At 35.8% G+C, this 17,848-nt stretch overlaps 2 protein-coding genes across 3 annotated transcripts; one reads left to right on the forward strand and one right to left on the reverse strand.

Annotated features, from left to right (window-relative positions):
- The first annotated feature begins 451 nt into the window (after positions 1-451).
- Positions 452-7,659, forward strand: slc1a2a (solute carrier family 1 member 2a). Of its 2 annotated transcripts, none has more exons than XM_016292351.1 (10): positions 452-591; positions 1,262-1,414; positions 2,005-2,255; positions 2,397-2,532; positions 2,621-2,747; positions 4,535-4,768; positions 4,942-5,136; positions 6,031-6,165; positions 6,461-6,680; positions 7,571-7,659. In XM_016292351.1, the coding sequence occupies exons 1-10, from the start codon at positions 462-464 to the stop codon at positions 7,640-7,642; spliced, it is 1,653 nt and encodes a 550-aa protein (XP_016147837.1). In that variant the 5' UTR covers positions 452-461; the 3' UTR covers positions 7,643-7,659. The 2 variants fall into 2 exon arrangements, with proteins under 2 accessions (XP_016147837.1, XP_016147838.1); XM_016292352.1 differs by lacking the exon at positions 7,571-7,659 and adding an exon at positions 7,357-7,564.
- A 3,086-nt stretch (positions 7,660-10,745) lies between these two features.
- Positions 10,746-15,726, reverse strand: LOC107600451 (CD44 antigen-like). Its single transcript, XM_016292353.1, has 8 exons — positions 15,528-15,726; positions 13,620-13,785; positions 13,355-13,494; positions 13,175-13,249; positions 12,272-12,706; positions 11,265-11,303; positions 11,093-11,171; positions 10,746-10,992 (listed from the first exon to the last, which is right to left on the reverse strand). The coding sequence occupies exons 1-8, from the start codon at positions 15,592-15,594 to the stop codon at positions 10,797-10,799; spliced, it is 1,197 nt and encodes a 398-aa protein (XP_016147839.1). The 5' UTR covers positions 15,595-15,726; the 3' UTR covers positions 10,746-10,796.
- Positions 15,727-17,848: the final 2,122 nt, after the last annotated feature.

Here is a 17,848-nt window from a genome sequence, read left to right on the forward strand (position 1 = left end):
TTATTTTTTTAACCTTGTGGTTACTGTTGTGGTTACTGTTTCATATCAGATATACATGGACAGGTACTCAGAAGCTCAAACACATTCTTTTTGCATGTTTTGTTCAGTGTGAAATGTATATTTGCATTCCACTCTGTGGTTCACATACTTTGATTGCATTTGTACAATATGTGCAGATAAAAACGTTAGATGTAAATGCAAGAATTGCACAGCATTGTCATTCGGTGTCATTGCGTTTGCAGCATGTCATACACAAACGTATCTTGGTCACACATACTGACACCAACAACAATTTGTATTTCTAGCAAAAATGAATGAATTTTGTGTAAAGTGGTAATTTTCAGAAGGACATGAAATCACAAACGTAGCTAGTGGTGTTTGCTAGTGTTCCTCGATTAGATAATTTATATTGACATACTTTACTGTATGCTCCACTTCTTCTGTCCACCAGTGCCAACAAAATGCAGAAGCAAGTGGAAATCAGAATGCATGAGAATCATCTGGACCCTCCTTCACCACCTGAAGAGTCCATGTGTGGAGGCTGCTGTGACAAAATCATGAAGAATCTGATACTCATGCTCACAATTCTTGGCAAGTTACTTTAGCATTTTTGCATTTTAGTTTGTACTGTAGGTGAATGTAGCACCTAGGTGTCAATTTGCTAATGAAAGAACACTTGTTACTGTTTATGGTAAAATATAATTTTTTATTGCAGTATTTTCAGTTATAACTAAGGAGCTTTTTTTTTTTTTGCAAATTTGCAAAAAGAATGCATTGCAGCTGTCCATTTATTAGACTCAGTTATTTCATTAAAGCACTAAGCATGTTAAAACACTGTTGGTCTGTTAATATTTTTTTGCATTACCTGATACTCAGTGCTACTCATCAGACAATATGTTAATATTCGGTACTGTGTAGCTGAAACGCGTAGATCTACACTTTTAACAGTATTAATCTTTTGAGTATTTGAATATATATATATATATATATATATATACACAACAGTTACTTGTGGTCCTCAGATCTGATTGGCTGTGAGAAGTCTTCCCAGACATGAGATTTAAATGTAAAAAAATGTATAATAATAATAATAATAATAAATTCTAAATGTATTCTTTGAATAAGTATTTCCTTCAGCTGGTTGAATCAAGCATCTTTAAATTAAAGTTTTGTGAATGTTGTGAATACTTTACAAAAGCTTCAGTATTATTTTTCAGTGAAATGTCCCAATGCTCATTGTGATTCTCTGTCTGTATTTTAGGTGTGATCATTGGTTCAGTAGCTGGTATTCTACTGCGGTATGCATCCCCACTCCCTCCTGATGTCATTATGGTCATTGCCTTCCCGGGTGACATTCTCATGAGGATGTTAAAAATGGTGATTTTGCCTCTGATCATCTCAAGTTTGATCACAGGTACTGTTATATGCTTTGCTAAACACCTCCAACAATACTATCAGCACAAAACAATAATACCCCCTTTTTTCTTCTTCTTTTTCTGCTGTGTGTTTGATGTTAAACCATCAAAAATGCAAGAAAAAAAGAAAACAGTTGTAGAAATAATGCCTGCAATGACATCAGAGTTCAAGTTATAACCACAGTGTTATAGCTTTTATAGTTTAACCAAGGAATATCAAAAGAAATAGTACTTTTGTAATGATTAAGCCATCGTTTGCCTTTTGACTTTTTCTTTGTAATCCAGTGTAAGGGGGGAAAAAAGCATGCCTTTCAAATTTTAGGGTGGATCAGTTTCAGCAGCTCATGAACAGAACAATTTTAAACATGTTACCGAAAAAGAGGTGCAATTCGAAAATTAAAAACGCTCTGGATTCATTACTCATTCAGAAATAATTATGAAACTTAATCTTGAGAAATAACTTTTGTGTGTAAATTTTAGTGTACAATGCTTTAGTAGTTTAAAAAAGAAAGAGTAATGGTGCCCTGTGAAGTAGTATTTATGTAGTAATATTTAATGTAGTTTAAATGCCATGCTCTTTATTTTTTAGGATTAGCAGGGTTGGATGCCAAGTCCAGTGGTCGTCTAGGCACAAGGGCCATGGTGTATTACATGTCTACCACCATCATTGCAGCTATGTTGGGGGTGATCTTAGTGCTCCTCATCCACCCTGGTAACCCCAAACTGAAGGCAAACCTCGGTGAGGGGAAAAAAAACGATGAAGTGTCCAGTTTAGATGCCTTCTTTGATCTCATCAGAAATCTGTTTCCAGAAAATCTCGTTCAGGCTTGTTTTCAGCAGGTGTGTGGGTGTCCAATGTGCTTTTGATTTCATATAATTTCATCCATTTAATCTCAGCCATTTCGGTTGATCTTTCATCTGTTAATTTTGACGAGTCTTTCGGTAATATTTAATTAACAGTTCTTCTATCTCTTTATGTAGATCCAGACTGTTAGTAGCAAGGTAGAAGTAGGTCCTCCTCCACATCCAAATCGGTTTGGACGAAATGCAACCAAGAGCGCAGCAAAATATGTGATTAAGAAGTCTCTTCAATTCAAGAGTGGCATGAATGTTTTAGGTAATGAATGGCTTTATCACATAGTATATGCATGAACTTGTCATTTATGTACTTCAAATTAACATGGTGGCAATGTGTGTCTCTGTAGGTCTCATTGGGTTCTTTGTGGCATTCGGGATTTGCATGGGAAAGATGGGAGAAAGGGCCAAGCTGATGCTTGAGTTCTTCAACGTTCTCAACGAGATCGTTATGAAGCTTGTCGGCATGATCATGTGGTCAGCTTTTATGATTGTTAATGACGTAAATGAGTAAAGTTTACATGATTTCCATTCCCAACATTAATTATCTGTATGTACACTACCATTCAAAGGTTTGGGGTAATTTTAAGAAAGTATTTTTCAAAATACGTCTCTTATGCTCACCAAGTTTGCATTAGTTGATCAAAAATACAGTAAAAATGTGAATATTATAAAATGTTACTACAATTTTATAAAATTGTTTGCTATTTTAATGTATTTTATACCTGTGACGACAAAGCTGTATTTTCAGCAGCCATTACTCCAGTTCAGTATCACATGAGCCTTCAGAAATCATTCTATAATGCCGATTTGGTGCTCTTTTTTTTTATTGTTTTTAATTATTGTTATTCTGATTATTATTTATGTTGAAAAGAAATCTGTGCTGCATGGTGATACATAAAAAGTTCAAAATAACTAGAAATAGAAATATAAATATTTTCTAACTTTATAAATGTACTGTCACTTTTGTTTAGTTGTGTCCTTGCTGAGTAAAAGTATTATTATTAACTCTAAGGGCCCTATCATACACCCGGCGCAATGCGGCGCAAGGCACGGCGCAAGTGTTTTTATTAGTTTCAGCCCGAAGCAGTTCTCATTTTCCTGTCCTGCGCCGCGTTGTTTACATAGCAAATGCATTTGCACCCATTTGTGCGCCCATGGGCGTGCTGGTCTAAAAAAGGAGGTGTGTTCATGCGCATTGTTGGCGCGTTGCTATTTTTAGGAACTGAAAATAGACTGCGCCATACCAACTCAAACCTGGTCTAAAGTCTGGCGCAATATTTTTCCTTTGTTATTTAAAGAGCGCGTTAGTAATATGCGCCTATAGGCGGGTGCACAACGCGCGTACACTTTGCTTATTACACACACAGGGACGCGCAGCAGCACACATACATTTTTAAAAATAAAAAATTACATTCCGCCACGTAAACAGCGAACCCGCCATGGCGCGAGCACAACTGGCTTTTAAAGAGGATGGGAGATGCGACTCTGATTGGTTTATTGCACGTTACGCCCAAAAAACACCCATTACTCATTAAGAAAATAGGGACAACCCTTTAGACCATGCGCCCTGGCGCGCCTACAGTTTTCCCGTCGTTAAAGTAGCAAAAGTGGAGTCGGACACACCCTGAGTGCACCTGCGCCGTGCTTAGATCGTTAAAATAGGGCCCTAAAAGTATTATTTTAACTCTTACTGAACCCTGGGGGAAGTCGTGGCCTAATAGTTAGAGAGTTTGGACTTGTTAACCAAAGGTTGTGGGTTCGAGTCTTGTACCGGCAGGGATTGTAGGTAGCGGGAGTGAGTGTACAGCGCTCTTGCCCACCTTCAACCCTGAGTGCACCTGCGCCGTGCTTAGATCGTTAAAATAGGGCCCTAAAAGTATTATTTTAACTCTTACTGAACCCTGGGGGCAGTCGTGGCCTAATAGTTAGAGAGTTTGGACTTGTTAACCAAAGGTTGTGGGTTCGAGTCTTGTACCGGCAGGGATTGTAGGTAGCGGGAGGGAGGGAGGGAGGGAGTGAGTGTACAGCGCTCTTGCCCACCTTCAATACCACGACTGAGGTGCCCTTGAGCAAGGCACCAAACCCCCAGCTGCTCTCCAGGGTCACCATACTTGGCCACATGTCATGTCACTTTTTTTTTTTACTTTTCTCCCAAACTTTTGAAAAGTAGTGTAATGATGGTGACTTTAACAGTTTAACTGCCTTTAACTGTCTGATTAACCTGTTAGTTGACTTTACTCCACATCTCTGTCCTGTAACAGGTATTCCCCCATTGGTATTGCGTGTTTGATCTGTGGCAAGATCATTTCAATTAATGATTTGGAAATGGTGGCCAAGCAGCTGGGAATGTACATGGTCACTGTCATCGTTGGACTTATTATTCACGGAGGGATTTTCCTTCCCTTAATATATTTTATTTTTGTTCGGAAAAACCCATTCACGTTCTTCATGGGAATTTTCCAGGCATGGGTCACCGCTTTAGGAACAGCTTCAAGGTAAATAACAAAATTTTCTATAACTGTGCCTTGTTTTTTGTAAACCTTTGAGAATTAGGACACATATTGAGTTAAATAAAGAGAAGGCAATTATTTAATTTGACATGTTTGGAAGTTGAGTTATGAATAATGACAAGAATCTGTTCTGAAATCTTGATATGTGTCTTTTGTAGTGCTGGGACATTACCTGTTACTTTCCGCTGTCTGGAGGAAAATCTGGGCATCGACAAGAGAGTGACTCGTTTTGTATTACCTGTTGGAGCAACAATCAACATGGATGGTACAGCACTTTACGAGGCTGTAGCGGCCATCTTTATTGCCCAGATGAATGGAATAGAACTTGATCCTGGTCAGATTGTGACAGTGAGGTAAGACAACATGTCTGGACGCAGAAATGAATATACTTTGCAAAAATGCTATTCTGATGGCATGTACCTGCTGAGCTGAGTCACTGCAGGTAGCTTTATAAAATTAAAGGAATAGATTTTCCAAAAATGAAACTTTAGTAATTATTTGTCCTCACATCATTCCAAACTTGTTTAGTGTTATGTTTTTCCCATTAAACAAAAACAGTTTTTGCCATACAATGACAGTTCATAGTAATCATGTCTTCAAGCTCTCATGATGATATCAAAAAAGCACCAGAAAAGTAGTCTAATATGAATTGTGCTCTGTCCTGGGTACATCTGGATCATTGAGTCAGGAAAGAATAGTACAATTTGATTTGTGAATTCTATTAACCAGGTCATTGAAAAGAATCGGCTCAAAGTAGTGGTTTCTTTAATGAACTGGACTGATCTACTTTTCAAATCTTTGACTTATTCTATCAGGTAGCAGCCGCTAGCAACTCATTAGCAGGAGTGATTATTAGTAAATGAAGAATTACATTTCAGTGTGTTTGTCATATAAAACTATCATACTGTTTCAGAAGACTAGGAAATATATTATTTCTAGCTTATGGTCAGTATGAACTGTATGAACGATAGCTGCATGAGGATTCTTTGAAAGCTCTCTTTCTCAGTTCTACAGAAAACACATCACAGCATATGGTTTTGGACTGACATTAGGGTGAATAAGTAATGACAGCTTGGACCTTTTTAGCAGATTTATTCCTTTATGATCAGTATACTTGTTTGAAGCAAACTATTGATAAAATCACATTATACGATTTTCCAAGTGAGAATGAGTCATGTGATGTATTAAAGTTTGCAGTTATCAAATGAACGATCTTATCAAATGAAATATTTCTGTTTTGTTTGTAGCCTTACGGCGACTCTCGCTAGCGTAGGAGCAGCAAGTATTCCCAGTGCTGGCCTGGTGACGATGCTTCTGATCTTGACAGCTGTGGGTCTACCGACTCAAGACATCAGTTTGCTGGTAGCAGTCGACTGGCTGCTGTAAGTTAAACCAATCTCTCTCTCTCTCTCTCTCTCTCTCTCTCTCTCTCTGCTCTTTCAGTGGAAAAAAAAAATTAACTCATGAAATAGTTGCCAATCAAGGACACAATCTATATTATATGATCTAGATATGATATGCAAATGATCCCCAGATTAAGATTTGTTGTTAAAGCAAATCTCAAGGCATGTTTAGGCATTTGCTTTGCATGTTAGTACAAGTCCTAATGACATTTGGAGTCGTTTAGTATTGAGAGATGTGGCACCTTTCTTTGTTTCCTTCTGCTTTATCAAACAGTGATCGTTTCCGAACATCAGTCAATGTCGTTGGTGACTCGTACGGGGCGGGAATCGTGTACCACCTCTCCAAAGATGAGCTTGACCTGTTCGATGCACAGCAGATAAGGCCAGATGACTTTGAGATGGCCAAGACACAATCCTTTTTTGAGAATAACACTAACCACGGTGTATATGCATCTCACAACTCCTATCAGCCGGTCCAAATAGATGACTGCAAGGTACATTTTACTCTCACAGACATAGAAACCTGTATGTAGATGCTTTTATTTCTTTCCCCGACATTGTATGTACCGTTGTGATTTTTTATTTATTACACTTTTGTATTTTTTGGTCATTCCGGATGTGAATGCATAATACATTAAACAGAATGAAGGAATAAATAAATATGGTTTATTTATTTGTTCTGGTCCTTGGTGAAATAGCAGTTTTTGTACAGACTTTGTATGTCCATATCAGTATCTGGATATCATCAGTTTGGCAATTATACACATGAGCACAGTAAATCGTTCAAATGTTTGTATAGTACTAATGCCAAGATGCCTTTCTCTGTTCTCAACCAAAAATGAAAGCGAAACAAAGCAGTGTATTAATGCACGCCTCATTTTTACCATCTACATTTTGAGACAACAAAGGCTGCTATTTCATTTCTTTCAAGCTCAATGGTTTTAAAACTGCAGCTGTTTTCTTTCTTTTTTGTGAATTTTATGCCTCTTTTTGACCCTGTGTTTCACAAATGCATAGGTCTGTGTGGTAGCCCATGTGGCACTTTTTCACAAACCCTTTAGAAGATTAGTTTTGGGCAGAGATTCACTGTAATTAGTAAAAATAAATAAAATACAAAGTTTATATTTATAAAATATAATGATTCAAATGATTTTCTCTATCTGTATTCAGTCTTTCAGCATTCTGTAAGGAATCCCGCTGCAGCTAATTATTATCTGTCCGGTGGTGGGTACATTTCTGTGAATTCGGATATAAATTGTGCTGTTAAAATATCAAACTACCTGGATTCTCTGCTCCAAACCATAAACAGTTTAGTAAGCACTGGTTAATGCATTTTGACTGTGCCTTGGTTCAATAGTTAGTTGTTCCTGATAATTGCTTTCAGGTAACCTTGGCCTCAAATGGCTCCCCTGCGGACTTCTCACTTGTTGAGGAGGAACCATGGATACGCGAGTAACACAGATCCAGCTCCGCCTTATCCTGAGTACCACACATGCCCATGTGGCACTTTTTCACAAACCCTTTAGAAGATTAGTTTTGGGCAGAGATTCACTGTAATTAGTAAAAATAAATCAAATACAAAGTTTATATTTATAAAATATAATGATTCAAATTATTTTCTCTATCTGTATTCAGTCTTTCAGCATTCTGTAAGGAATCCCGCTGCAGCTAATTATTATCTGTCCGGTGGTGGGTACATTTCTATGAATTCGGATATAAATTGTGCTGTTAAAATATCAAACTACCTGGATTCTCTGCTCCAAACCATAAACAGTTTAGTAAGCACTGGTTAATGCATTTTGACTGTGCCTTGGTTCAATAGTTAGTTGTTCCTGATAATTGCTTTCAGGTAACCTTGGCCTCAAATGGCTCCCCTGCGGACTTCTCACTTGTTGAGGAGGAACCATGGATACGCGAGTAACACAGATCCAGCTCCGCCTTATCCTGAGTCCCGCAAGCTTATCCTTTCTGGTGAAAACCAAATGCTAATTTTGTACATATAAACAGTCAGAAGTTACCACAGACAGAACTTTTCATATGCACAAGCATTGACTTTTGTATGACAATCTCAGTACATTTGATACACAAAAGGAAGAGAACGTAGCTCAAGTAGCGGGTGGTTCAGTTGGGATAAAGGGCAGGCTACATTTTAAGCTGTTATTATTTACACTCAAGGATTACGATAGTTAGAATTCTAGGCCTTGGGTTTGAGGATTGGTCTGAAACCTGCTGCCTTAAGGCTTCCGCATAGAAGGATCGCAATGGTTTGTCCAGCCCCAGATTGACCCTAGAGCACTACTAGTGGCAGGAGGAGAGAAGTGCAGCTTGTTTGCTGAAGATACCTTTGACTGGCTCAGCTTAGGGGGATTAACCCTTGGTGGCAGCACTCCAGATCAGCCTCTTATAAGAGCTTACCAATGTACTTAGAGGTTCTGAAATAGTGGTTTGCCCCCAAATGCTGCCACTTATTTTTAGATGCTGCCCGACGTAAATGCCACGTCAGCAATTACAGAGCGATCAGAAATGAAGTATGACATTGAGTAAATTGACGTTACTGCAAGGACTGTTGAGTTTAATATCCTGCATAGTGGACTAAATAGTTTTCATTCAGACTTTAATAAGTGTCCATGCGTGTTTATGTTTGAGGGAAGGGACTTGCATGTGTGTAGGTTTTGTATGTATCTGTGTGCTTTAAGTTGTCAATTTATTTATGTATTTATTTGCTAAGTTACAATCTTGCCTTGAAGATTTCAACTGCAAACTGCAGACAGAAGACTATGACATTAATATTAAATGCAATCCTATTTTCTTGGACCTTAGACCAGTAATAGTGTTTCATTCTCTGAGGAGCCTTCTTGGATACTCCGATATTATGTCCAGTTGAATGGATTCTATATTCACGCTGATAAGAGAGGCCCTCAAGTTATTTGGTGCTCAGGTTGTTAGCATATAACAGAAAAGAGATGTCAGAATTGAGATCTATTATTACATTTGCACCACTTATTTGGTAGTCTGCTATTACTTCATCGATCGGCGTTCCTCTTTTGTACCAGAATCTTAAAATGTTCTCATTAAAGTGCCTCCTTGCACTTTCTGTATATAAATAAATACACATGTATGTGGTTCTATTTTAGATATATTTTTCATGCAAATCAAAGTGTAGAATTTCATTGCATTTTGCCTATTGTTTTATAAAACAATGGCAATCTATGTATTCTAATTCAGTATTTTACTAGGTAGATTAGATTGTAACAGGTTGTCTTAAGTAGTTATTGCTATAATACAGCACAAGTCACAGGGAACTTGCTGTGAAACATTGATGAGAAAAAATGTATGTATATTAATGTAAGCATATGTTTCACTGTTACAATTCATGATGATATTGTATCTCAAATATTGTGTATTGTTAAACATTCTGGTAGGAATAATGACTCTAGGGGAAAAAGTCAAATTAATAATCAATTTAAACCAGGCTTGTTACAGATTTAACAGCCTTGTAGAGTACAGAGATCTTGAGTATGTATCTTAAGGAAATTATACACAACCTAGATACAGTATCTATAATATAAAAGTGTGCACTGTTAGAATATCTGTTCAGGCAGGGCCTGACACATATGTAGATGTACAGTGATTTATGTTAACAAAAATTGTATCATTCTGCTTTTTTTTTTTTTTTTGCAGCCCTGTTTGGTTTCGAAGATATTGTATTACTTGTCTACCAAACTTGATTTTGCATCAACTTTTTAAATTGGTCTTTTTCCTCTATTTTTCTATGAAAAAGCTATAACAGAATGGAAATAAAGTCAATGCTTCTTGTCTCAGTGGCGTTTCTTTCTTTCTTTCTCCAAATCTTTGGCAGTGATGCACAATAAATAAAATGTAAAAGGGTAAATTGTATTTATCATATGATTTTATATCTCACTCATTAATTTTTACATCCAGCTTCTATAACTGAACTAATTAATTAAAGTTCCCATACCTTGTTCAAATTTCATGTTTTATTGAAAGACTCATCCCACCCAAAATGTGCTCTGAGAGCTTGACAAAATACATCTTTATGGGTAATTTAAAAAATGAAATGGTTTACAATTGCTTCATTGCTTTACAAACTGCATAGGGTTTCTTATAAAATACAGGGCAATGTCTAACATTCAAAAAATGCATCATATCTCACACAGTACATAGTACTTACGAACAGATGAAAATTTGACAAAATACATCTTTATGGGTAATTTAAAAAATGAAATGGTTTACAATTGCTTCATTGCTTTACAAACTGCATAGGGTTTCTTATAAAATACAGGGCAATGTCTAACATTCAAAAATGCATCATATCTCACACAGTACATAGTACTTACGAACAGATGAAAACCAGTATAAAAATGTTTTCTCACCATATCATTATTAACCATCATTCAGTAAGAGATAATAAGCATTTATTTATTACTGAGAAAAAAAATACTTTATATTAGAAAATAAATGTGAAATACGAAGCATTTTGAAGCAACAAAAACGGAAGCAAATTGCATTAAAAATCATAAAAAAACATCACTAGTGCAAATAAAAAGAACAAAAGAGTTTAAACCTGTTAATACACAGGATTTAAAGCATTACATTAAATACTCTTTCTCACGCTCATCCAGACAGGCAGCAATGTCCTCCATTTTACCATTCTTCAGCTTCGCGACACTCATCAGTGCCACTATCTCCTGTTCTTTCTCTGACAGAGGCAGTGTTTCTGATTTACTGTAGTCTTTGTTGTGCACTTCAGTAGTGATGTTTCTGCTCTGTCTCGGTCCGTACCACCTAGGTAAAGACTTACATTTAGTAAACTGAAGCCAGGCTGCAATGGCTGATGAATGTGATGAATTCAATCAATGAAAAAAAATCTAACAAGCAAGCTTACTTGTCTCTAGTAGCAATAGCAACAATTATGCATACTATGACTCCAACAACAACACAGAATGCAAAGATTATCAGCAAAGCTGTAGAAGGGAGAAAATGGTAAATTGACAGATTACATTATGTCAGTTGAATGAAAAGTCAAGAAGTGCTGTAGTGCTGTCACAAGAACTTACTAGATGGTCCGTCTTTCTTTTCTTGGCCACTCTGTGTGCCTGCAGAAGATACATTTGTAATGAGACTTGATGACTTAACATACTGTATTATATAACATCATTACAAAGTTTATATCAACATATTAAGCAAATACATTATGTACCACATGATATTAAAAATGAATATTAATTATAATGCAGCTTATTTATATAACTATCGTCAACTATCCTATGGAAGCTAAATGTTTTTGGCTTAGACTAAAAATAAAAAAGGTAATTGGAGATTAAGTTGAAATATAGTAATATTGTGCCATACAAAGTCAAACTGTAAAATATTAAGACAGAATTATGAGAAATATCATTGTGTGATATAAAGTTACAATTACATTTTTTTTAGTTACATTTGCTTTACTCTGAAGTGGAACAGGCTTCCATAGCAACCAGGCACATGTCTGCCACACAGTTCTCACTGGCACTATGTTGGCCTTTATGATCCCCCACCAACCCCAACAATATCCATTATATAAGGGTCAGGATTGTTAAGGATATTTACCTTCAAGACTGGCTTCCATTTTTCGACCTTTGATTACAACAATTGAAGTTTTTTATATCAACATATTAAGAAAATACATTATGTACCACATGATATTAAAAATGAATATTAATTATAATGCAGCTTATTTATATAACTATCGTCAACTATCCCATGGAAGCTAAATGTTTTTGGCTTAGACTAAAAATAAAAAAGGTAATTGGAGATTAAGTTGAAATATAGTAATATTGTGCCATACAAAGTCAAACTGTAAAATATTAAGACAGAATTATGAGAAATATCATTGTGTGATATAAAGTTACAATTACATTTTTTTTAGTTACATTTGCTTTACTCTGAAGTGGAACAGGCTTCCATAGCAACCAGGCACATGTCTGCCACACAGTTCTCACTGGCACTATGTTGGCCTTTATGATCCCCCACCAACCCCAACAATATCCATTATATAAGGGTCAGGATTGTTAAGGATATTTACCTTCAAGACTGGCTTCCATTTTTCGACCTTTGATTACAACAATTGAAGTTTTCTCAATTTCATTTGGCATGGATGTACTCTCAGCTGCCTCTGTGGCAGTCATTGTTATTGTGAATAGACTAGACTCAGGATCTGTAAACAATGTCTCATTATCTGATGCTGATCCACTGCCCTCTGTATCAGAGAACAAAACACTGGAGGTAACAGGGGACGAGCTCTTCACAAAACGGGGCTTGCTTGTAGGGCCCTTGCTGTCTTCATTGTGTGTCGTTGTAGAGGGTTCCTCCAAGGCATGCACAGTTGAGGATTTCACGGGGACCTCCATGTCATTCAGAACAGAAGTTTCTCTTTTTACTCTTCCCATTATCTCCTCCACATCTACTAGAAAGCCTTCAGTCTCGACCTCCGTAAGAATGTCTTCATGTGAATTTTCATCTTCGCAAGAAAACAGATAAAGGATTACTGCCAAAAAACGTACAGTGTTTTGCATTTCTGTGCTGATAGCAAAGCAAAATAAAAGAGTGGAATGTCGAGATACTTTGCTGCGTTGGTACAGAGTGAATGGTTAAGCAAGAAACAATAATGAACAAGGAATCACTTCCTGAGTACTCAAATAAAATCAGCAACTTTTTGTTCCTTCTTCTTTGTGGTACTGCAGGTGCGTAAAAAATGCATGAGGTCACATAAATATGACTAATACTTTGGATTAGGTGTGGTTGGATAATGAACAACGAATTGTATGTCTGCTGCATGCTTTGCTTCTTCACAATACACACCCCTCAACTCAAAGGGTAAAGTTAATGCACCAAAAGATTAAGCCATTTAAGGCAAAAAGTCTACAATAAAGCACATGATATCAAAATCTAATTCTAGGTACTGCAAGGAATTATAGAGGGAACGTACTTGCTGTGGCTGTGTTTCCATTGGTTAAGTCTTCAGAGTTAGATTTACCAGTATCTTCACAGTTTAGTGATGCGTCTTTGTAGGAGGGAAATCAAAAGTCAATAAGACAAAACCTGTTTGGAGTATGTTTGTTTTTATGGTGTTTCTCAGTAAGATACCCCATTTTCTTTACACCCTCACCTGATGGGTTAAAGCAGTAGACATCAGAAAGATACCCTGCTGCTTCAGGATGGAAGGTGATCTCGGTGGAACTGGAGTCACAGTTTGGACCATTAACGTGTGGGAGGAACATAACATTTTGTCCATCTATCCAGCCAAATCTAAACAAAGGTGTGAGGTTCATTTAAAAATTAAGTACTGCCATTAGTCAATATCAAAAGAAGCACTTTTATGTCCGAACATGTTATTTAGCTCTAGGCTATTGTACACAGCCTGCTTTCTTTACCTGCATGTTCTCAAGCCTTTTTTATAAGCGTCATTGACCTGTTCCTGTGTTGCGAGTTTGTAATCAAAACTCTGACACAATTCCAAAGCTTGATGGAAAGTAAGAGAGTAACGGCTGGTTCCCTCAACAAGGAAAACACCGGCAAAGCTGCATCTGCCACTGGAACCTGTCGAAAGGGAAACTAATGTGAATATTCAAAATCAGAAATCTTTATTTATTTATTCATTGTTTTCCATGTGATCGTACTAATTATTAGTTTGTAAACGAGGGCCAGATGTGTGTGTGACGGATGAGCAATTTAGCATTAGGTATCATTAGATAAATCTCTTAATGACTCATTGCATGTGCAGACGTGAGCACATCTGTAACACATCTAGGCCATCTGTAATCCACTGACTTTGTAAATGACCTCTCGTTTTTGTCTCAGAATAACACGTTTAGACCAGCATATGATTTTAAAGACATCAGTTAGTGATATGAACAAGTGATAAATAGTGTGCAGAATAAGTGAGTTTAATGTGACTAGAAGAAACCAGGTATGCTACTAGATGGATTTAGACACTATATTGGTCTTGATTTCCAGACTGTCTTGAAATCCACATACATTACTAAAGAGGCAAAATGACTTAGGCTTTGCTTAAAATTATTAGGTTATGTATGACTTAAGATATTAGGTTTTGCAAAAGTATGCTTAAAAAAATGTCAAACAAAATGAGTTGATTTTTTTCTTGTTTTAATCAAAAACTCGCTTAAATTTGAAAATCATTTCATATGCAAGATTTAATAGCTTATGCCATTTTGGATCTTGATTTAAGAATGTTTAGATATTTGTACTGGAAATCAAGACATTAATACTGAGTAAGAAAATCTTTTTTTGCAATGAAGTTAAAGTCTGAGGAGGCATATGAGATTAATAAACTCTTGAGGAACTGAGAGGATGTGTTATATGTACAATAAACTTAACAAGCCAGGGGCCATATTGCAGAAAGTTCATTACTCTGGAACTTATCTTATCTGTAGCCATACTGATATCAGTTAAAACCTGTCAGATCTAAATTTCATTCGTAAAGATATAAAGTTTATGTGATACAACCTAGGCTTTTATCTTAAGCCATATAGTCTGAAATTTATCTACAGAGAGCATCTTCAATGCACTAAAAGTAAACAATAAAAGACGAGATAGTCTCCAAAAATCTTTATTCACATTCATCTGATCCTTAAAATGACTTTTGCCATCATCTAACGCTTTAATCACTTAAAGTTAATCTTTACAAATTTGATAACACTGTCAAAATGTCATTTTTATCAAATCTCAAATATGCATTTTTAGAATGTACATACCTAATTTCACTTGTAGCATTTAAAATGATTGGTTTTATTTATTTGTTTATTTTTGTTTTGCTTATTTGTTTATTTTTAGACAAAATAATATTAGCAATTTATCAGCCTGACTGTTTTGAAGATTTAATAAGAATAATCGTTTTAATGTATTCATTCCGTACCTGAAATGCAAATGTAAATCTGAAATTATGTACTCAGGATTAACTGGAAAACTTATTCAAATGTATGAGTGGAATTGTGGGAACTTTTCATTTTCCTTTATGATTCAGTTTTTCCTCTATGGATGCAGTCTTTAAAGTCTCACAGATAACAGCAGAAGTCAGCTGAACTTGTTATACCTGCAGATTAATTATGGGCTTTGTAACCATAGCCTTTGTTGTGAAAAGCAAAAAGGGTTACAATCTCACTACTACATTCATATCAGTATCGCAAGTATGACCTCATCTTGCAATTGTAAATCTGTCTTGACCACGACTACAAGGTGTGTAAAGACACTCGCCACCAAAGCACTTCTGAGATAAATAAGTAATCCCTTCTGAGATAAAAAGTAAGTTCACCATCACTCACCCTGAACCGGTGCTGCCTGAAGTAGAGCTGGTGATCCAGTAGCAAATACAAGTAACAAAGTCCACATGTTCAGCGCTGTGTCATGTGCTAGATAAAGGGAAGTATACCTGTTTGTTGGCCCTGAACCGGTATAGTTCTTACAATGCTTTGATTCTCTTCCAGTCTGTAATTTTCTGAACCCTCTAGAGATGTACCTCACCTCTTTTATATGCTCAGACTAAAGTACTCGGTGACACACTCTGCGCAATGATAGGTGGTGCTATGAAGAACACACCCTTGTCATTGTCTCTCACACTTCCTCTCTATCTGCGTCTGTGCAGCCATTAACATGTCAGACACATTTGCATAACAGTTCTGGTTAATCTGGAGTTACAGTGACCAGTTTGTTTATGCATGCTGCAATTTTAGTATTGCATTAAGTACATGTGTAGTAATTTTGTACTGTACTACTTGGACTGATCTAAATAAAATGATTAATGTGTTCAACTGAAGGGAGTCACTTACAGAGCATTGTATAAAACATTGGACCCACGTTATATTAAGTGCCTTTAACTACTATGTAATAAATTAATAATTTGATGCAATTCACTTACTGTGCATATTATTATTATTTTTTGTACTTATATTAATATTTGGTAAAATATATACTGTATATGCATGGGTCATTCCATAATTTAGGTACATTTCATGTCATTGATGGAATTGTGTTTATTTCTAACAATTTTCTTCAGAAATATCAAATTTGATCAATTAAGAGAATACGACATATATTTTGTGCACTCTGTTTTTCGGTTGGCTTGAAAATGTCTTTTTATGTCTTGTCAAAAAAAATTATGTCAAAAAATTACAGTATTTGCAATTCTACTTTTTGAATTGAGTGAGTCTTGAGTTCATAATAATGAATAAAAATGTTAAAGTCAAGATTATCTATTAATTAACTAAGTTTATTTCTACAATCTAAATACCTCAGAAAAACAGGCTAGGTTTAAATTGAATTTTGTTTACCAAATACCCCTTAAAAACTAAAAAATGGTTTATCATAAAACTGTGACCAGTGTCATGTGATGGCATTTGCTTCTGTGGCAGACATTATGAACACATTATGATAATTTTTGTTTTTTTCTATGCTTGAGCTCCAACAACTTATTTTCAAGGAGTATATTATTATCCTGTCAATATATGGTGGGTACATTATTATTGTTTGCAATTGTTCTATGATTTTAATTCAAATAAATATATAAGAAAATAATATTTGGTTGGCCAGACAAGGCCTGCCATTGTTAATGTGACTAGAAGAAACCAGGTATGCTACTAGATGGATTTAGACACTATATTGGTCTTGATTTCCAGACTGTCTTGAAATCCACATACATTACTAAAGAGGCAAAATGACTTAGGCTTTGCTTAAAATTATTAGGTTATGTATGACTTAAGATATTAGGTTTTGCAAAAGTATGCTTAAAAAAATGTCAAACAAAATGAGTTGATTTTTTTCTTGTTTTAATCAAAAACTCGCTTAAATTTGAAAATCATTTCATATGCAAGATTTAATAGCTTATGCCATTTTGGATCTTGATTTAAGAATGTTTAGATATTTGTACTGGAAATCAAGATTTTGTTTACCAAATACCCCTTAAAAACTAAAAAATGGTTTATCATAAAACTGTGACCAGTGTCATGTGATGGCATTTGCTTCTGTGGCAGACATTATGAACACATTATGTTTACCAAAGTTTTTTTCTATGCTTGAGCTCCAACAACTTATTTTCAAGGAGTATATTATTATCCTGTCAATATATGGTGGGTACATTATTATTGTTTGCAATTGTTCTATGATTTTAATTCAAATAAATATATAAGAAAATAATATTTGGTTGGCCAGACAAGGCCTGCCATTGAAATTAGTCAAAATGGTGAAATTGGTCAAAATAGTTGACAAACTGAAAACCTTTTTTTTTTGGTAATATCAAAATAGTTTCATGATTAGGCTTGGCAACTAGCAGATAAGTTACACTGATAAAATGTATAAACTGAAACCAATAGTTGTTTATTGAGAAAGCATATTGTTTTTGCAACCTTTTCCTGATGTGAAATGTACCCTAAATTATATAAATACGCCTGCATGTACCTTTAACCCAGGTTTAAACCTAACTATACCATGAATACCATGAACACATGAGGGTGGCCTCATGTATTATGGTGAGTCAGTGCGAACATGCTGTGGTGTGGCTGACTCAGGTGTGTGGAAAATGGCCTCGCCCTCATGTGTGCTGATACACGTTCACTTCCTGATTCAAGTGCGGGAAGAAAGTGAAGGTGGC

The sequence above is a fragment of the Sinocyclocheilus grahami genome, unplaced genomic scaffold (assembly GCF_001515645.1).
Source record: "Sinocyclocheilus grahami isolate Dianchi unplaced genomic scaffold, SAMN03320097.WGS_v1.1 scaffold284.1, whole genome shotgun sequence".
NCBI classification, from domain to species: domain Eukaryota; kingdom Metazoa; phylum Chordata; class Actinopteri; order Cypriniformes; family Cyprinidae; genus Sinocyclocheilus; species Sinocyclocheilus grahami.